General features: G+C 37.9%; 1 protein-coding gene across 3 annotated transcripts in view; it reads left to right on the top strand.

The window, feature by feature from the left end:
- Positions 1-16936, top strand: part of PDCL (phosducin like) — a 29806-nt gene extending 12870 nt beyond the window's left edge. For all 3 annotated transcript variants that reach the window (XM_020967609.2, XM_020967608.2, XM_020967610.2), the window contains exons 2-4: positions 10637-10807; positions 14583-14764; positions 16179-16936. In XM_020967609.2, coding sequence (XP_020823268.1) covers positions 10642-10807; positions 14583-14764; positions 16179-16733 — 903 coding nt within the window. In that variant the 5' untranslated portion in view covers positions 10637-10641 and the 3' untranslated portion in view covers positions 16734-16936. The remainder of the gene's footprint in view (positions 1-10636; positions 10808-14582; positions 14765-16178) is intronic.
- The last annotated feature ends 5340 nt before the right edge of the window (positions 16937-22276 follow it).

Below are 22276 nucleotides of genomic sequence, written 5' to 3' on the forward strand. Positions count from 1 at the left end.
TAGGAGCCCTGAAGCCTCCAATTGTGAAGAAATCCTGAAGCCCAGGTGGTAGAGCAGGCAAACACCAACACCTGGACCTCTGAGTGCCTCAGTGAGGGCGGGGAACCGGTGGAAACCAGCTCAGAAAACCACCAGGAGCCTCAGCACTCCACCCCAAAGGAATCTCCCAGTGCATTAGCAGAAACGAGGAAGACAACACTTCAGGGGGCTCCAGGCAGATAAACATTCTGCAGCAGCCATCTAAAAGGACTGGAAGAAAGCTAAAGGAAAGGAAAAGCAGGCAACCTAGAATTGCCTGAAAGTTCCAGCCTTGCTGATTCCAGCCCAACATGAGGTAAGCTGCCAGAAACCTACAGCCTCCAATTGCCAGCATAAGAGGCCCCAGAACACAAAGCCAGTGACCAAGACCTAGGCTCCCAACACAAGAAGCTTGGGTCAGTACCCTCTGTTCCCCAGCAGGAGAGCTCAATCTCTTTAAAGGCCAGGGAATAAAGAAACACCATGAGTAAAAAGAAACGTACCATAGATTCATATTATGAGAAGAGTGAAGATCAAGACAGAAATTCTGAAGAGGACAACATTGTCAACAAACCCACATCTGCAACAACAAAAGGGAATATGAACTGGTCTGAAGCCCAAAAAGCCTTCTTAGAAGAGCTCAAGAAGGATTTTAATAGTCAAATGAGAGAGGTAAAAGAGTCCTTCAAAAATACAATTGGCCAGTTGGAAAAAAAATACACTGAAGAAAACAAGTCCCTAAAAAACAATTTGGCCAATTGAAGAAGGAAGGACAAAAACTAACAGAAGAGTACACTGAAGAAAACAAGTCCCTAAAAAACACAATTGGCCAGTTGAAGAAGGAAGTACAAAAACTAACAGAAGAAAACAATCTGTTAAAAACTAGAATTGGACAAATGGAAACTAATGTCTCTATGAGAGAGCAAGAATCAGTCAAACAGAAACAAAAAAATGAAAAAATCAATGAAAATGTAAAATACCTCATCAGTAAAACAACCGACCTGGAAAATCAATTCAGGAGAGACAATTTAAAAATTATTGGACTACCTGAAAATCATGATGAAAAAAAGAGCCTGGACAGTATCTTTCAGGAAATCATAAAGGAAAACTGCCTGGAAGTCCTAGAACCAGAAGGGAAAATAACCATAGAAAGAATCCACTGATCACCACCTGAAAGAGATCCCAAATTGACAACGCCAAGAAATATAATAGCAAAATTCCAAAATTACCAGATGAAAGAGAAGGTGCTGCAAGCAGCCAGAAAGAAAGAATTTAAATATCATGGAACCACAGTCAGGATTACACAGGACCTTGGAACATGATATTCCATAAGTCAAAGGAGCTTGGAATGCAGCCAAGGATCAATTACCCAGCAAAAATGAGCATCATTTTTCAAGGGAGGAGGTGGATATTCAATGAAATAGGAGACTTCCAAACTTTCCTGATAAAAAGACCAGAGCTCAACAAAAAATTTGATCTTCAAGTACAGGACTCAAGAAGGACTTAAAAAGGTAAATGGGACAGAAGGATACAATATGTTGTTAATAAGGGGGGAGCTGTTTAAACCCCTACAAGGGAATATGAGACATGCAACCCTTGAGAACTGTATTGTTATTACACCTTGTTAAAGGAGTATACATAAAGAGGGTGATATTAGTTGACTTTGTTGTAATGATAAAAAAAATCTAATCAAGTGGGTTAAATGGATCCAAATAAGTGGATCAATCTGATCTTAGAAAATGTACTGAGAAAGGAGGAGGCAGACAAGGGTAAATTACATTACAGGAAAAGACACAAAATCTTATTACAGCAGAGGGAAAGAAGGGGGGGGAGCATTGTTTGAACCTTACTCTCATCAGATTTGGCTCAAGAAGGGCATAATCAGTTAGGTATAGAAATCTAACTTGCCCTATAGGCAGTAGGAGGGAAAAGGGGAAAGAAAAGGGAGTGGGGAAAGAAAAGGGAGGGGGAAAGAAGGGAGGGAAGAAGCAGTAAGACTAAAGGGGAAGAAAAGGGAAAGGGATAATAAAAGGGGGAAGGGACTGAAGGAGGCGTGGTCAAAAGCAAAACACTAGTGAAGGGGAGAAAGGAAAAAGGAGAAAGAAAAGCATAAATACGGGGGGAAAAGGATGGAGAAAAAGACACAGATAGTAATCATAACTGTGAATGTGAATGGGATGAACTCTCCCATAAAACAGAAATGGATTGCAGAATGGATTAAAAACCATAATCCTACAATATGTTGTTTACAGGAAACACATTTGAAAAAGAGTGACACATACAGGGTAAAGGTAAAAGGCTGGAGCAGAATATATTATGCTCAGCTGAAGTAAAAAAGCAGGGGTAGCAATCCTGATCTCAGACAAAGCAAAAGCAAAAATAGATCTAATCAAAAGAGATAAGGAAGGAAAAAACATCCTGATCAAAGGCATCATAGACAATGAAATAATATCATTACTAAACACATATGCAAGAAATGGTATAACATTCTGATTCTTAGAGGAGAAGTTCAGGGAGTTACAGGAAGAAATAGACAGCAAAACTGTACTAGTGGGGGACCTGAACCTCCCCCTCTCGCACTAGATAAGTCTAACCACAAAATAAACAAGAAAGAAGTTAAGGAGGTGAATAGAACATTAGAAAAGTTAGGTATGATAGACCTCTGGAGAAAACTGAATGGGGATAGAAAGGAATATACTTTTTTCTCATCTGCACACATCACATACACAAAAATTGACCATGTACTAGGGCATAAAAACCTCACAATCCAATGCAGAAAGGCAGAAATATTAAATACATCCTTTTCAGATCATGATGCAATAAAAATTATATGTAATAAAGGGCCATGGAAAGATAGACTAAAAAATAATTGGAAACTAAATAATCTAATCCTAAAAAATGATTGGGTCAAACAACAAATCATAGAAACAATCAATAATTTCATTCAAGAGAATGACAATAATGAGACAACATACCAAAACCTATGGGATGCAGCAAAGCAGTTCTTAGGGGAAGTTTTATTTCTCTAAATGCTCACAGAAATAAAATAGAAAAAGAGGAGATTAATGAATTGGGCATACAACTAAAAAAACTAGAAAAAGAACAAATTAAAAATCCTCAACTAAACACCAAATTAGAAATATTGAAAACCAAAGGAAAAATTAATAAAATTGAAATTAAGAAAACTATTGAACTAATAAATAAAATAAGAGCTGGTTTTATGAAAAAACCAATAAAATAGATAAGCCTTTGGTTAATTTAATTAAAAAAAGAAAGAAGAAAACCAAATTACTAGTATCAAGAATGAAAAGGGTGAAGCTACCACCAAGGAAGAGGAAATTCAAACAAGAATTAGGAATTATTTTGCCCAACGACATGTCAAGAAATTTCACAATCTCAGTGAAATGGATACATAGTTACAAAAATATAACTTGCCCAGATTAACAGAAAAAGAAGTAAAATACTTAAATAACCCCATCTCAGAAAAAAGAAATTGAATAAGCCATTGATGAATTCCATAGGAAAAAATCTCCAGGGCCAGATGGATTTACATGCGAATTCTATCAAACATTTAAAGAACATTTAATTCCAATACTATATACACTATTTGGGAAAATAGGTGAAGAAGGAGTCTTACCCAATTATTTTTATGATACAAATATGGTGTTGATAACCTAAACCAGGAAGAGTCAAAATAGAGAAAGAAAACTATAGAGCAATTTCTCTAATGAATATAGAGGCAAAAATTTTAAACAAAATACTAGCAAGTAGATTGCAGCAATTTATCACAAGAATAATACATTATGACCAGGTAGAATTTATACCAGGAATGCAGGGTTGGTTCAATATTAGGAAAACTATCAGCATCATTGAGCATATCAACAACAAAACCAACAGAAACCACATGATCATCTCAATAGATGCAGAAAAAGCTTTTGATAGAATACAACATCCATTCCTATTAAAAACACTAGAAAGCATAGGTATAAATGGAGTCTTCCTTAAAATAATTAAAAGCATATATCTAAAACCTTCAGCAAGCATTATATGTAATGGGGACAGGCTAGAAGCATTTCCAATAAGATCGGGGGTGAAACAAGGATGTCCATTATCATCACTGTTATTCAATTTTGTACTGGAAACATTAGCTTTAGCAACAAGAGAAGAAAAAGAAATTGAAGGCATTAGAATAGGCAAAGAAGAAAGAAAGCTATCACTCTTTGCAGATGACATGATGATATACTTAGACAATCCTAGAGAATCAAGTAAAAAACTACTTGAAATAATAAACAACTTTAGCAAAGTTGCAGGCTATAAAATCAACCCACATAAATCATCAGCATTTCTATATATTACCAACAAAGCCCAACAGCAAGAGATAGAGAAATCCCATTTAAACTTACTGTAGACATTATAAAATATTTAGGAGTCTACCTCCGAAACAAACCCAGGAACTCTATGAACACAATTACAAAACACTTTTCACACAAATAAAATCAGATCTAAATAATTGGAAAAACATCAGTTGCTCATGGGTAGGCCGAGCTAATATAATAAAAATGACAATCCTACCTAAGCTAATTTACTTATTCAGTGCCATACCAATCAAACTACCAAAAATTATTTTATAGAGTTAGAAAAAATAATAACAAGATTCATTTGGAAGAACAAAAAGTCCAGAATATCAAAGGAACTAATGAAAAGAAATGCAGGGGAAGGTGGCCTAGCAATTCCAGATCTTAAATTGTATTATAAAGCAGCAATCATCAAAACTGCTTGGTACTGGCTAAGAAATAGGGAGGTGGATCAGTGGAATAGGTTAAATATGCAAGACACAGTAGTCAATGACTATAGTAATCTATTATTTGATAAACCCAAAGACCCCAGCTTCTGGGATAAAACCCACTCTTTGAAAAAAACTGCTGGGAAAACTGGAAAAGAGTATGCAGAAACTAGGCATAGACCCAAATCTCACACCATATACCAAAATAAAGTCAAAATGGGTTCATGACTTAATATAAAGGCTGATACCCATAAGTAAAACTGGGTGAACAAGAATAGTTTACCTATCAGATCTATGGAGAACAGAAGAATTCATGACCAAACAGGAGATAGAGAACATTATGAAAAGCAAAATGGATAATTTTGATTACATTAAATTGAAAAGTTTTTGCAAACAAAGCCAATGCAACTAAGATTAGAAGGAAGGTAGAAAATTGGGAAAGAATTTTTACAACCAGTCTCTCTGATAAAGGCCTCATTTCTAAAATATATAGAGAATTAAGACAAATTTATAAGAACACAAGCCATTCCCCAATTGATAAATGGTCAAAGGATATGAACAGACAGTTCTCAGATGAAGAAATTAAAGCCATCTATAGTCATATGAAAAAATGCTCTAAATCGTTATTGATTAGAGAAATGCAAATCAAAACAACTCTGAGGTACCACATCACACCTATCAGATTGGCCAACATGACAAAACAGGAAAATGATAAGGGTTGGAGAAGATGTGGGAAAATTGGAACACTAATACATTGTTGGTGGAGTTGTGAACTGAGCCAACCATTTTGGAGAACAATTTGGAACTATGCCCAAAGGGCTACAAAAATGTGCATACCCTTTGATCCAGCAATAGCACTTCTAGGGCTATATCCCAAAGAGATCAAACAAATGGGAAAAGGACCCACACGTACAAAAATATTCATAGCAGCTCTTTTTGTGGTGGCAAAGAATTGGAAATTGAGAGGATGCCCATCAATTGGGGAATGGCTGAGCAAGTTGTGGTATATGAATGTAATGGAATACTATTGTGCTATAAGAAATGATGAACAGGCTGACTTCAGAAAAACCTGGAAAGACTTATATGGTCTGATGCTGAGTGAAGTGAGCAGAACCAAGAGGACTTTGTACACAATAACAGCCATGTTATGCAATGACTAAGATTGTTAAACTGAACCCTTCTCAGCATTACAGGATCTAAGACATCTCCAGAGGCCTCGGATGGAAAATGCTGTCCACATCCAAAGAAAGAACTATGGAAGTCGAATCGCTATCACTTATTTTTACCTTCTATTGAGTTTTGTTTCATCTTTCTGATGGTTCCTCATATTGGTTTTAATTTTTACTTGCAACTTCACTAATGTGAAAATATGTTTAATGGGTATGTAAATGTAAATCCTATATCAGATTGTGCGCCATCTTGGGGAGGATGGGGGGGAGGAAAAGGGAGAAAAATTTTCAACTCAAAAGCATATGGAAAAAATTAAAAAATTTAAATTAAATTTTTTTTTTCACAATTATGATTGCTAACTGTATTTCCTTCCGTCCTATATTCCCCCTCTTTATTTTGTTTTCTCTCTCTCCTTTCACATTGTCCCTCCTCAAAAGTGTTTTGCTTCTGACTGTTGCCTCCTCCAATCTGCCTTCTCTTCTATGAGAACTCCCCACTTCTCTTATCCCCTTCCCCTCTTACTTTCCCATAGGGTAAGATAGATTTCTATACCCAGTTGAGTGTGTATAGTATTCACTCTTTGAGCCAGTTCTGATGAGAATAAGATTTAAGTATTCCCTACTACTTCCCACGTCTTCCTTTCTGTAGTAAAAGCACTTTCATGCTTCTTTTATGTAAGATAATTTACCGTATTTGACTTCTCCCTTTCCCCTTCTCCCAGTGCATTCCTGTTTCTGAGCTCTTAATTTTGTTCTTTTAGGTATCATCCTATAATATTAAACTCACACCTGTGTCCTCTAGATATACTCATTCTATATTGCTTTAATAATGATAAAATTCTTACGAGTTACAAGTATCATCTTCCCATGTAGGAATATAAACAGTTTAACCTTATTTAAGTCCCTTATGATTTCCCTTTCTTATATGCCTTTTTATGCTTTTCTTAAGTTTTGTGTTTGAAAGCCAAATTTTCTATTCAGCTCTGGTCTTTTGTATCAGGAATGCTTGAAAGTCCTTGATTTCATTGAATGTCCATTTTTTCTCCCTGAAGGATTATACTCAGTTTTGTTGGGTAGGTGATTCTTGGTTGTAATCCTAGCTTTTTTGCCCTCCAGAATAGTGTATTCCAAGCCGTTTGATCCTTTAATGTAAAAGTGGCTAAATCTTGTGTTATCCTGACTGTGACTCCACAATACTTGAATTGTGCTTACAATATTTTCTCCTTGACCTGGGAGCTCTGGAATTTGGCTATAATATTCCTGAAGGTTTTCCTTTTGGTATTGCTTTCAGGAGGTGTTCGGTTGATTCTTTCAATTTCTATTTTACTCTGTGGTTCTAGGATATTAAGGCCATTTTCCTTGATAATGTCTTGAAAGATGATGTCTAGGCTCTTTTTTTGATTGTGGCTTTCAGGAAGTCCAAAAAGTTTTAAAATTATCTCTCATGGATCTGTTTTCCAGATCAGTTGTTTTTCCATTGAGATATTTCACATTGTCTTCCATTTTTCATTCTTTTGGTTTTGTTTTGTTGTTTCTTGATGCCTCACAGAGTCATTAGCTCCCACTTGCTCAGTTCTAAGTTTTAAGTAATTATTTTCTTCAGTGATGTTTTGTACCTCCTTTTCCATTTGGCCAATTCTATTTTTTGAGGAGTTCTTCTCTTCGGTGAATTTTTGTGTATATATATATATATTTTTCATTTTACCACTTTTGCTTTTCAAGGTATTCTTCTCATCGGATTTTTTACCTCTTTTGCTCGTTGGCCTAGTCTGTTTTTAAAAGTGTTATTTTCTTCAGTATTTTTTTGTGCCTCCTTTTACCAAGCTGTTGACTCCTTTTTCATGCTTTTCTTGCATCACTTTTATTTCTCTTCTCAATTTTTCTTCTACTTCTCTTGATTTTTTTAAATCCTTTTCGAACTCTTCCATGGCCTGAGACCAATTCATATTTTTCTTTGAGGCTTTGGATGTAAGAGTTTTGACTTTATTGTCTTTTGATATAAGAGCTTTGACTTCATTGTCTTCTGTGGAGTGTGTGTTTTGATCTTCCTTGTCACCATAGTAACTTTCTGTGCTCAGAATTTTTTTCGGTTGTTTACTCATTTTTCCAACCCACTTTTTAAATATATATTTTATATTCTCCCAATTACATGTTAAAATACTTTTTTAAAATGTTTTTGAAAGTTTTCATTTCCAAATTTTATTTTTCCCTCCCTTCTTTCCCTCCCTCTTCCCTGAGACATTAAGCAATCACATATAAGTTATAAATGTGCAGTCATGTAAAACATTTCCATATTAGTCATTTTGTACAAGAAGACTCGAATAAAAGAAGAAGAATGAAAGAAAGAAATTGAAAAATAGTATGCTTCATTCTGTATCAAACAATATCAATTCTTTCTCTGGAGGCAGATAGTATGCTTCATCATTAGGGCTTTGGGATTGTCTTGGATCATTGTATTGCTGAGAATAGCTAAGTCATTCCCAGTTCTTCAACATACAATGCATTGCTGTTACTATATATAACATTCTGATTCTGTTCACTTCACTTTATATCAGGTCATATAAGTCTTTCCAGATTTTTTCTGAAATTACCCTGCTTGTCATTTCTCATAGCACAATAATTTTCCATACAATCATATACCACAGCTTGTTTAGCTATTCCTCAATTGATGGACATCTGTTTCATTTCCAATTCTTAGCTACCACAAAAAGAGCTGTTATAAATATTTTTGTACAAATAGGTCCTATCCCCTTTATTTGGAAGTCTTTGGGATATAGACCTAGCAGTGATATTGTTGGATCAAAGGGTATGCATAGTTTTTTTAGCCCTTTGGGCTTAGTTCCAAATTATCCTCTAGAATGGTTGGATCAGTTCACAACTCCATCAGCAGTTCCAGACTATTTCTTGACTTTTAACTCTTTGTTGAAGTGGGGCTCTGCTTCCAGGGTGGAGGACATACTGTGCCAAACGTCAAGGGTTTTGTGCAGTTGTTTTCAGAGATACTTCTAGGGAACTTTCAGTTCTTCCAAGGTTGTATGATCTAAGGAGAGGCAAGTGTACTACTCTCTTGGCCTGTGCTGTGGTCTGTAAGCCACTACAAGCACTGTTTTTTGCCCTGGAACTGTGATGAGGGTTCCTGCTTCACAATGGCTACAAGCTCTGGTGTGCTGCTGCTCCTCCTGATCCTGGGACTGCTACCCAGGTCTGTGGACTGCATCTGAGTATGGGCAAAGCAACAGAATCCTGCCTCAGTACTAGTAAAGGGACCCCTGTAATCTCCTTCTGAGCAGTTGTTCTTCCCCTTACTGTCTGTGGACTAAAAGCTCCAAAAGCAGCCACTGCTGCTGTTGATTTCAGGCACATTCAAGGTCTGCTCCTGGTTTTCTGGGGCCTGGGCTGCGCTGATATGTGATCTGCACTGGACTGTGCTCTACTCTTACCCTGGTGCAACAGACCTTTTCTGCTAACCTTCTAAGTTGTCTTGGACTAGAAAATTGTTTCACTCCATGCTGTTGTGGGTTCTTCTGCTCCAGAATTTGTTTTGGGGCATTATTTAAAGTTGTTCAGAGGGGTTTGGGGGAGAGCTCAGGCAAATTCCTGCCTTTTCTCTGCCATCTTGGCTCTGCTCCCTGGAAAATATCTTAAAGATCTTTTAATTTCCACTACCCCCCCCATCATTTTACAGTTGAGGAAACTGAGACCCAGTGAGGGAAAGGGACTTTTTCAGGGTCACACAGATTGTAAGTTGTGAAGCTGAGATTAAAAACTCACATCTCTGACTCTAAATCCACTACTCTATATTGTTTATACCTTCAAACATAACAAAAGTGATAATTTATTCTTGTATAGTATTTTAAGATTTACATTACTCTGTATTGTTTATATCTTCAAATATAAGAAAATGATCTTTTATACTTGTATGGTATTTTAAGATTTACAAAATGCTTTTCTCACTAATTTTATGAAGGTAGGTAGTGTAAGTATCATTGTTCTCTTTTTAAGACTTGTCCAGTGCTGCACAGATAGAAAATGTCAAAGTTAGGACTCAAGCACAGCTCCTCTGATTTCAGGATCAGTGTTATTTCCAACTACAGCAAGTATATCTAAATAGCTATCATGTGGGAGATGCATTAAACTTATTCTGCTTATTCTTAGAGGGCTGTACTGGGGCCAATTGGCAGAGGCTACGGGGAGGCAGGTTTCAGTTCAGAATCTTTCTAAAAAGCCTCAGATCTGTCCAATAGTGGCAGGGCCTGCCTTAGAAGTTAGTGAATTTCTCATGACTTAGATGTTCTATAGCCAAAGATGGATATCTGCTTTTCATAGGTATGAAGTAGCATAATAGATAACACACAGGACTTAAATCCAAGTTGGATTCTGGCTGAGATACTCCCTAGCTGTATGACCTTGGGTTAACCTCACTCTCTGCCTCAGTTTCCTCATCTGTAAAATAGGGATAACAATAACAACTACCACCCACCCAGGGTTGTTGTGAGGATCAAATGTGTTAATGTATATGAAGTGCTTTACAAACCTTCTGTATTATATAAGTGCTATTATTATATAATTATTATTATAGAGGGAGTTTCTGTTTAAGTAGAGGTTGGACTAGATGGTCTTTGAGGGTCCTTTATGACACTGAAATTCTGTGATTCTCTATCTTTAGATACCATGACAACCATGGATGATAAGCTGCTTGGGGAGAAGCTGCAGTACTACTACAGCAGCAGTGAGGATGAAGACAGTGAGAAGGAAGACAAAATTAAGGACACTGCACTGGGTGATTCTGTTTGTGGAGAGACAGAGCTAGCCAGAGATGGTATCACAGTTAACACAGGTACAGGAAAAAACTATTAGATTCATCATGTTTGTGATTTTCTGACCTACACAAAAGGATAAAACATGAATTATTTTTATAAGTACTAAGCCTGTGAATGAGTGGATTATATCCCCATATTTGGACAACAGTAGATTATAAAAAGAATAATTAAGCCTAGCCTTTCAAGGTCTACTTTCATTTTTTTCCTGACCAGTACTCTTTCTCCTGTACTATATTGCCTTTTCCCCAATGATCCAAGAAATCTGGTGTAGTGGAAAGAGCAGTAGCTTTGGAGTCAGAAGACCAAGGAGACCTGCTTAGGTGTCCCATCTTTTCCACTGACTGCCAAACAGAGTTGGGTTGAAGGCATCAAACCCAGACAACAGTTTGTATGGAGGAAAAATAGATCAGAGGCTTTTTAGTGGGTTTCAAGCTTAATACAAGTCAGTACTGCAACGTGACTTAACAATCTTATATTGCATTAATAGAGTGTTCAGAACAAGAGTATTTTGTTCAATTTGGAGGGCAGCAAGAGGGCTAGAGACCATATCATATGAAGATCAGCTAAAGGGAGTGATGATGGTTAGCCTAGAGAAGAGAAGACTTAAGGGAACAACCTTTGTCTTTGTCAAGTATTTGAAAAGCTTTCATAAAAGAAGCTTTATCCCTGGAATTGGCTTGGCCCTACATGGCAGAACTGGGAGCTTAAAGGGTGGAAGTTGCAAAGAAGCTTATTTTCGTGTGATTTAGGGAAAATCTTTTAAATAATTAGGGCTTTCCAGAAGTGGGATGAGCTGCCAGGTTATCCTTCATTGGTTTTTAAGCAGAAGCTATATGACCACTTGTTGGGGATATTATAGTGGGGATTCCTTTTCATTTACAGGTTATACTAGATGACCTCTGAAATCCCTTCACTTATCATCCCTGAGATTCTGTGATTTCCCCTTTCTGGGCTCAGTTTCCTAGTCTGCAAATTGAAGTGATTGGACTAAAGGGTCTCTAAGATCCTTTCCAGTAATTAACTGAGGTCTGGGTTATCTAACAGCATTAGTGGCTATGGTCTCAGCTTTTATGATATTCTGCGTCAGAGCCAGTATCATAAAAAGATATACTAATAAGCATCATTCAGGTCCTCAACCTAAATATCCTGAATTAAAGTTCTGTGCAGCAAGAAATAGTAATTGTGTTTTGTCACATTCACATGTCCTTCTCCCATCCAGTTAAAGTAGAGTCATTTTTTTTTTTTGCTCAATTGCCTCTCAAGGCCTAGGCAGACTGGAATTCTGGGTCAAAGAGTTCACTTAAACCACCACCCCTTCCATCATTTACGCGACTCAAATTAACGTATCACTCAAAGGTTCACAAACCACTTTCTTCACAACATACCTGTGATAGAAGTAATGCAGGGGTTAGTAACCTCTAATTAGCACATGGGGAGATTGAGGCTGAGATTCTAACCCATTTCTCCTGTCTCGAAGTCCAGTGCTCTTTTCACTATAGTGTGCTGCTTTTTCTATACCATGACATCATAGGATGATGTTAAAACTGGAAGAACATGGAATGTTTATCAGTCAATCACCAAACATTTATTAAATGCCCACCATGTGCAAGGCACTAAACTAAATGCTACAGGTCCAAAGAAAAAAAGTGAATAGTCTCTGCCCTCAAGGAGCTTACAGTCTAATGGGGATAAGATAACATGTATATGTATGGTTATTTACAAGACACATAGAAAGTAGACACAAGACTGTAAAACTGTGATCCTTTTGATCCAGCAATATCACTGCTAGGTCTGTATCCCAAAGAGAAAAAAAAAAGAAAAGGCCCTATTTGTACAAAAATATTTTCTTTCTCTCTTTTTCTTTCTTTTCTTCCTTTCTTGAGCCTTGAACAAAATGGCTAGTATGGAAATGTTTTACATGATTGCACATGCATAACCTATATCAGATTGCTTGCCATCTCAGGGAGGGGGAAGGGGAGGGAGGGAGGGATAGAATTTGGAACTCAAAATTAAAAAAAAAACCATGAATGGTAAAAATTGTTTTTACATGTAATTGGGGGGAAAATAAAATATTTTTTGAAAAGTACATGCAAGATAGCCTTGGACAGGAAGGCACTAACAATTGGGAAGGTAGCACATGAGTCAAATCTTGAAGGAAACTAGAGACTCCAGGAAATAGAGATGGGGGCTGGGAGTGAGCGTTCTAGGAATGGTGAACTTCAGTGCAAAGGCATGGGCACAGAGGAGATAGAGCATTGTGTGTAAGGAGCTTCAGGTAGTCTGCTATGATTGTACTGTAGGATATGGAGGAGAATAAAATATAAAAAGACTTAAGAAGTTGGAGGGGGCCTGGCTGGTGATAGACCACAAGGGTGTTATCTGGGCATAACTTTGAGTGAGTGGAGGTCATAGGAGCTGAGTAAATGAGTAACAAGGAGGTTAGGACATTTGAGAGGACAGTGGTATGTTGAAGACCTCTGGTATGAGATCAGGAGTTGGGGGGTAGAAAAGAAGTCAATGAGCCAGGCACTGAGCTTATTTGAGAAAGGTTCCTGAATGTCTTGGGAGGGTCACTAGATAACTCTTCCTGTAAGATCCTGGTGGTGTTCTGTTTTTCTTTGCCCATTACTACACCATACATATTCTCATAGAAGTAGCATGATGCTCATTGAGAGGGAGTAAGGAGCCACTGAAGCTTCTTACATATAAGAGTGATATGGTCCAACCTGTGTTTTTGAATTACCAGTTTGATAGCTATATAGAGGGTGAATTAGAGAGGGAAAAGGTGTAATGCATGGAATCTAACTAAGAGGCCATTGCATTTAGTCAGGTCGGGAGTGATAAAGGACTGAACTAGGGCAGTTATAATGTGAGTGGAGAGTATGATGGATGCAAGAGTTGTAGAACTAGAATCAGCAATGTCTGGTAATCAGTTAAATGTCAGGATGAGAAAGCAGGAGTGGAGGGTGAGTTGAGTTTATGAACTTGGTTGAAAAGGTGGTGATGTCCTTAAAAGAGATAGGGAAGGTAGGGAGGAGGAAGGTTATTAGGTTTAGGATATAACAGTGGAAAGTTTAATATTGGACATATTTAATTGAAAATGTCCTTGAAACATGCAGTTGAATGTTAGTCAACAAACACTTAATAAGTGCTTACTATGTGCCAGCTACTGTATAGGATAGAGCTCTGGAGAAAGAGAGGGGCTAGATATATAGGTTTGGTAGTCATCTGCATAGAGATGATAGTTGAACCCATGAGTACTGATGAGATCACCAAGAAAGAAGAGTATATAGAGAGAGAAGAGAAGAGGGCCTAAGACAGAGTCCTGCATGCACCCATATGGAGGGGGTGGCATATGATCCTGCAGTGCAGGCTGAGAAGGTTGACCAGACAGGTAAAAGGGGAACCACAACAGAGCATCATATTACTGAAAACCTTGTCAAGACAAGATATACAAGTTTTGGGTTTTTGTTTTTGTTTTTGTTTTTGTTTTTGCAATTGGAGTTAAGTGACTTGCCCAAGGTCACACAGCTAGTAAGTGTCAAGTGTTTGGTCTGAGGCCAGATTTGAACTCGGGTCCTCCTGACTTCAGGGCTGGTGCTCTATCCACTGTACCACCTAGTTGCCCCCGAGATACATATTTAGAAGAAGGTGGTGGTCAGCATTGTCAAATTCTGCGTTTCTCCTGACTTCAACCTCTCTGTCTCAAGTATTCTTTCTGAGCCACCACACTTGTTCTGTTGTCTCACAGTCACAGTGATTTACCATTGCTGTGGTATCTTTCGCCATCAGGTCCAAAAGGGGTCATCAATGACTGGCGCAGGTTTAAGCAGCTGGAGACAGAGCAGAGAGAAGAGCAGTGTAGAGAAATGGAAAGACTCATCAAGAAGTTGTCCATGACTTGTCGGTCTCATTTGGATGAAGAGGATGACAAACAGAAACAGAAAGAGCTTCAAGATAAAGTCAATGGGAAGGTAATTTGACCCAAGCATTTCCAAGGAATGTGTTCTAGATGTAAGAGACCAAACTAGAGTAACCATTTATTAAGTGCCTACTATATGCTAAGTGCTTTTTGCAAATATGGTCTCTTTTGATCCTCACAACTCTTCGAAGTAGATGCTGTTAGTATCTCTATTTTACAGGAAAACTGATGCTAATATGTGTCTGGGGCTGGATCTGAACCCAGGTCTTCCTGACTCCAGGCCCAGTGCTCTATCCACTGTACCACCTAGGAATAACAATAAGATGTTATTTTTTTTTTTTTAATTATAGAGAATGGCGAGACGGGGTTTGGAGTTTGTTTTGACAATTGTTGTACATTTTCTACTACCAGTTTTATTTAAAGCCAAAAAATTTAATGCCTGAAAATGCCCTGGCCTTGACATTTAGTAACAGTATGATCTTGGGCAAGTCACTTTTCTGAACCTTTATTTCCTCTTTTGTAAAAGAGGATAATAACTGTACCACTCCCTTCATAGACCTAATGTGAGAGGAGTGCTGGGCACTTTGATTCTCCAGTGGTTTTTTCTTGGTGCAGTGCATAGAAAGAAATATATAAAATGAAAAGAAAAAGAAATATAGAAAAATATTAGGCAAAATGACATTATGGGGTACATTTGATTCCAAAGGAAGCCTTCCTAGTACGGGACACAGAAAAGGAGGTTAAAAGTATTGCCGAGCTGGTATGGTCTCAGATGATTGACTAACCCTATTATAGCAGGGTTGGAGATGTTATAGTGAAGTTGGTTATTCTGTCCTTATTATGTAACTGCAAAATGACATTATTTGGGTTACACTTGTTTTGAAAGTGATTTCTTGGGTTGCCAAAAGGATTTAAGTGGAAGGCCACAAACTACTCAGTACTTTGAGAGTAGGAGAGAGAGTATTGAGAGAGAAGAGGGTGCAGAAAGAAGACTGAAGTTTGCATGGTTTGTGTTCCTTCACTTAAGTCCACTAAGGGCTCACTGTGGTATGCTGGTGACCATCGTAAGGCTAGACCAGGAGGACAAAAGCTCTGACATGTTTACTGGCCTTCATTTATAGGCCAGTGATCAAATCTGAATCTTACTTCAGGCCTAGTCTTGATAAGTGAAGAGAGAATTATCAAAAGAGGGTTGAGAGCTAGGTTATTGTGTGTGTGTATGTGTGTGTGTGTGTGTGTGTGTGTCCCAACGCCTCTTTCTCAGTATATATTTCCAGTTCTTGTAGTCTGTAAGTGAAAAAGAGTTCGTGACCAAGCATTTGGCTTTGAGGCCCTCGCTGATCCTTTATGCTGCTGGAGACCGAAGGAGCCCTTTTCATTGCTGACCAGCGTAGGTGTTACTTGCATGCAATTTGTGTGAGGCTTGTTTTTGCACTGCATTTATCAGCCTCTTGATCCTATTGCAGATGACCTTGAAGGAGTACAGCATGATGAATGAGGAGCAGGACGATGAAGAGTTTTTACAACAATATAGGAAACAACGAATGGATGAGATGAGGCAGCAGCTGCACAGTGGGCACCACCAGTTCAGGCAGGTCTTTGAGATCACCAGTGGGGAAGCATTTTTGGACACAGTTGATAAAGAACAGAAAAGCATACTCATCGTGATTCACATTTATGAAGATGACATCCCTGGGGCAGAAGCAATGAATGGCTGCATGATCTGCCTCGCTGCTGAGTACACCTCTGTCAAGTTCTGCAGAGTGAAGAGCTCCCTCATTGGGGCCAGCTCCCGGTTCACCAGTAATGCCCTTCCTGCGTTGCTGATTTATAAGGGAGGAGAATTAATTGGTAATTTTGTCCGAGTCACTGACCAGCTTGGAGAAGATTTTTTTGCTGTGGACTTGGAAGCATTTTTACAAGAGTGTGGTTTGCTCCCAGAAAAAGAAATGGTGCTGCTGACATCAATCCATAACCCAACTGCTGATTTCAGTGAGGATAGTGATCTGGAAATAGATTGAAGTGGTAGGGAAAGGGACTATTAGTGTAGGGGTGAGTAAGTACAAGTAGGGGGCTTGTCTTCTGAGGTACATGTCTACATGTTTATTATTGTTCCTTCCTGTGCACTTTGGCTTTTTGCCTATTCTTTGTAAACTCCTTTATTATATGTAAAATTAAAGGTTCTTAACATTTCTTAGATTAAATCAATAAAATGTTGAATCACTGTGTGTCTCCTGGGAAATTGTCTTCAAAGTTGTGTAAACAGGAAACAATTTATTTGCCTCAGAGTCTCTTACATGATGTCTTTGTTATCATTACCAATCAATATTTACTTAGCATCCACATGGCATTGTCCTGGAAACTGTCTTTAGATGATCCCAGTGGTCCCTTCCAGCTCTAAAACTCAAGGATTCTATAATTAGAGCTTTCTTGACTTTATAAATGTTGCAGTACTTAAGCAGACACTGTGCTACTCTTGATCGGATGCTTAGCCCTGGAAGGTATCACATTCTTTCCAAGTCCCTTTCCGTTGTCAGTCTGTTATTAAAATATTCCAGATGACGTGTACATAAAATTCTGATTATATTAATGAGAAAGCAGTCTTTGCTCCTGGCAGTGGCACTCTTTTGTTGCATTAAATCTTGAATTAAGTTCAATTGGAGATGACATTTGCCCTGCCCCATAGTAGAGTCACTCTGCTTAGAAATTAGATTTGAGACTGAAGTAAAAATTTACCACAGATGGAGCTAGTTGAAGCATCCCTTATCAGGGCTTCTTAAACTTTTTCCACTTGCAACCCCTTCAGTGCTTCGTAAGCTCTTGCTCCTTACAATCTTGCTTTCTTAACTACCACTTTTATGACTTTGTACGGTTTGTAAAATGTCTTCCTTACAACAGCCCCACAAGGAAAATAGTACAATAATCATTATGCACATTTTACAGATGAGAAAACTGAGGCACTGATAGATGAAGGTTTTTGCCCTTAGTCTCAAAACAATAAACACTTGTGTGGAATGTTTTGCTCTGCTTAAGGAGACACAAAAGTTCAGATATGCCTAGTCCTTACACGGAGCTTACAGGCTAACAAGGCATTAAAACACCAACACTAATAGCTATAATGCGCAGTATTATACGATAAGTGTCCTGGAGTTACAAAACAAAATACTATGTGAAGTCTGAGGGGGAAGGTTGTTACTAAGGTGGGCAATAGGTGAAAGTTTCATGGAGTCAGTGGCATTTGCTTTTGAAGAATCCTAAGAATTCAACTAGCATAGAGGGAGAGGATTTCAACTTGGCCCTTTGGGCTATGTGTGGTAATTTTAATGCAGCCCTACGTTGCCAGGCAATTTCTCATCTCAGCTCCAGGAATCTAATTTATCAATGTACTGGCTCCTTCTAGCAATGCAGATAGGAACTTGTAGCTTAGTAAACTAACACAAGTTACTGTGACCTATGTAGTTCACCTCCTGGGGATGACATCCTGGGGCGGAGCCTTTGTAATTTTAGCTAGTCTGGGCCTCAGGTGGAAGTCATCCACGGTGTACTTGCACCTTTGTAGCTTGGTAGGACCTGCCAGAGCCCTTTCTTGTAATAGTCTTCAGGAACCCAGAGGGTAATATCCATGCCAAGAGGAGCCATCTTAAGGGAACTTAATAAAGATACAATCCTAGTCATTAAAAATGAATATGTATGGAGCACTCATAATAGCCAAGTGTTGATTTTCATAAAATTAATGTAATGAATACATAAATTCTGGAATTTTAGACATGTTATGTGTATATCCTCTTGGGAGATGATTGTATACATGCTCAGTGCTTATAGTAGTAAGAATTGAACTTGACTTCTAAAACCATGACTCATAATACTTTATTTGGGATAAATGGACATAGGTTCTTAACAGAGAGAGAAAGGGTCTCAGGAGTCATCTGTTCCATTCTATGCTGAACCAGGACCCTTTATTTAATACTACCATTGACAGGAACCTCACTTTTTCTCCTAAGACAGCCCATTCCATTGAGTACATTAGATTGTTAGGAAGTTCTTAGAGCCAATACCTTAATACCTTTCACTCATTAGTCCAAGTTCTGTCCCTTAAAGAATCAAGTAGAACAAGTCTGCTTCTCTTCCTTACAAAAACTCTTCAAATAACTGAAAATAGTGACTGACCTCTTCTCTACCCTCAAGTATGGCCTGGAATAAGCCTAAGTAAATAGCAAGACATCCAGGCAATCTACTCAGCTCTCTCTGTCTAGAATTGGGGATAAAGACCCTTGGCCACTTAAACACCATAGCATTAAACAGAGGAGAGCGTAAGAAGGTAGGCAGTGTGGTGGAAGGAGGGCTGGGTTTGGAATGACAGGAGCTGGATTTGATCTCTGAATCTGCTACTTATTTGTGTGACCTTGTGCATGTAACTTTTCCTCTTTGGGCTTCAGTTTATCTATAAAATGAACAGATTTTGATTAGACAATTTTTGAAGTCCCTTCCAACTACGTGATGTTATGAATGGTCCAGATGACCCTGTTTTAGCTTACTTAGTGAAAAGTAGCTCTAGGACTAGATAAAGCAGAAATGAGGGCTATAACCTAGCATGACCACAGGAGGGCAGTAGAGGAGAAGGAATGACAGGGGAACCTTTTTCGACTTCTAAAAAGCTCTTGCTCTTGATCTTCTGAATAGACAAATAAGGCTCATGTATAAGCCATAGCATCAGCAGCAATAGCAGGAGCGACAACAATAACATAGAGTACTTTAAAGGTTTTCAAAGTGCTTTTATCTCTCATTTGATCCTTACAACAAACCTTGTGAAGTCAATGCTACTGGGATCACCCCTATTTGATACGTGAGACTACTACTATTCAGAAGAGTTCTGACATACCGTGGTCTGATAAACTTATGTGTTAAAGCAAGTTTTAACTTTAAAAAATCCATTCCCTTTTGACATTAAGCACAAGGAATACAAAACTGTTGAATAGATTTATTTTTAACATTCATTGAAAAAAAATTTTTTTGAGTTGCAAATTCTCTCCCTCCCTTCCACCCCTTCCCCACCTATTGAGAAGGCTAAAAAATGTGATATCAATTACACATGTGAAATCATGCAAAACATTTCCATATTAGCCAGGTTGCAAAAAAAAATATGCTTCAATCTGCACTCAGACTCCAATCAGTTTTCTCTCTGGAAGTAGATAGCATTTTTTATCTTAAGTCCTTCTTGTCTTGGATTATTATATCGATCAGATTATGTTGATCAGAATAGCTAAGTCAGTCACAGTTGATCATTATACAATATTGCTGTCTGTGTACAATGTTCTGGTTCTGCTCATTTCACGTCTTCCTAGGTTTTTCTCAAATTGTCCTGCTTATCATTTCTTATAACACAATAGTATTCCCTCACAATCATGTACCTCAACTTGTTTAGCCATTCCCCAATTGGACATCTCTCAATTTCCAATTCTTTACCATCACAAAAAGATCTACTATAAATATTTTGGTACATTTGGGTCTTTTCCCTTTTTTTTTAAATATCCTTGAGATACAGACCTAACAGTAGCATTGGTTGTATCAGTTCACAATTCCACCAACAGTGCATTAGCGTCCCAATTTTTCCACATCTCTACAGTTAACAATTTTTTTAAAAAAATCTATTTTTATTCAATATCTTGGCCATTGAAGAAAGAGGCAGCAGGGAAAAGGAGGGGGGGGGGACAAAGAAGGCAGAAGAAAAGGACTGAGAGAAAAGGAGGCTAAGGAAGAGTAAAAATCCCTAAAGTGAGGGATATTGAGTTAGAAAGATGAGACATCAAGAATGTCAGGAAATCTTGCCTTTGCCCAGCTAGGAGTACGTCAGCAAATGGAAAAGAACCTAGAGACTACAGGCAGGCACCACAGCCAAGCAAAATCTTGATTTCAGACAGATTTGTAAAGAAATAATGTTTTTTCTTATTTTCAGGTTCAGTAGCATCACAGAATCGCTGAAATAGATCCTTAGAGGAGGAATGTACTGCAAAACAGAATATTAGAACACAGAATGACAGGATTGTTAACAGTGTTTTAAAGAGAGAAGGGGGTGGGGTACTACCAGGAGTCTGTTTTTGCAACTATCTGTGGGTCTGGTTCTGTGAAAGTCAGAATGGAAAAGTGAAGAAGCGCTTGCTCCCTGCAGTCTTGCTTCCTTAACTGCCATTTTTATGGTTTTTTAAGGTTTGTAAAATGTCTTCCTTACAACAGCCACACAAAGAAAATAATATAGTAATCATTATGTACATTATAACAGGGACCAGTGATCTGAGTTTGAGAAGCAGAAAGACAGTGGGAATGGAGAAAGCCTAAGTTGAACAAACAGACAGGTTCAATTCAATTCAAAACGCGTTTATTTAAAAATTAAAATCGGGCAAGTGGAAGCTAATGATTCTATGAGACATCAAGAATGAGTCAAACAAAATCAAAAGAATGAAAAAATAGGAGAAAATGTAAAATACCTCATTGGAAAACAATTGACCCGGAACATGGATCCAGGAGAGATAATTTATGAATTATTGGACTACCTGAAAGTCATAATAAAAAAAAGATCCTGGATAGCATCTTTCAAGAAATTATCAAGGGAAACTGCTCTGATTTCCTACAACCAGACAATAAAACAGTTATTGAAAGAATCTACCAATCACCTTGTGAAAGAGATTCCAAAATGAAAACTCCAAAGAATATTGTAGTCAAATTCCAGAATCATCAGGTCAAGAAGAAAATATTGCAAGCAGCAAGAAAGAAACAATTTAAATACTGTGGAACCACAGTCAGCAAAATACAGGACTTAGCAGCTTCTACATTAAAGGATCAGTGAGCTTAGAATATGATATTCCAGAAGGCAAAGGAGTTTAGATTACAACCAAGAATCAACTACCCAGCAAAACTGAGCATAGTCTTTCAGGGGAAAGGATTTACATTCAATGAAATAGGGGACTTTCAATCATTCCTGATGAAAAAAACAGAGCTAAACAGAAAATTCAATCTTCAAATACAAGACTCAAGAGAAGCATAAAAAGTTAAACAGGAAAGAAAAAAAACCCCAAATATGTTATTCAATAAAGTTAAACTGTTTACATCCCTACACAGGAAGATGATAAATGTAATTCTTGAGAACTGTATTTTTATTAGGACAGGTAGAAGGGGTATATATAGACAGAGGGTGTGCATGTAAGTTGACTTTGATATGATGATAAAAATTAATTAAGGGGTGAAAAAAAGGACTGTATTGGGAAAAGAGTAAAGGGGGAGGCAGAATAGGTTAAATAACATCACATGAAGAGGTGCAAAGCCTATTACAATGGGGGGGCAAGCAATGTTTGAATCTTATTCTCATCAGATTCGGTTCAAAGAGGGAATAACATACATATTCAGTTGGTTGTAGAAATCTATCTTATCCCATAGAGAAGTAGGAGGAGAAAGGAAAGAGGAAAGGAAAGGAATAGATAGAAAGGAGGCCAGGTGGTGGTCAGAAGCAAAACACTGGTAAGGAGGGAAAGGGTGAAAGGAGAGAGAAAAGTAGAAACGGGGAAAATAGGAT

The sequence above is a fragment of the Phascolarctos cinereus genome, unplaced genomic scaffold (genome assembly GCF_003287225.1).
Source record: "Phascolarctos cinereus isolate Bilbo 61053 unplaced genomic scaffold, phaCin_HiC Scaffold_2;HRSCAF=192, whole genome shotgun sequence".
Taxonomy (NCBI): domain Eukaryota; kingdom Metazoa; phylum Chordata; class Mammalia; order Diprotodontia; family Phascolarctidae; genus Phascolarctos; species Phascolarctos cinereus.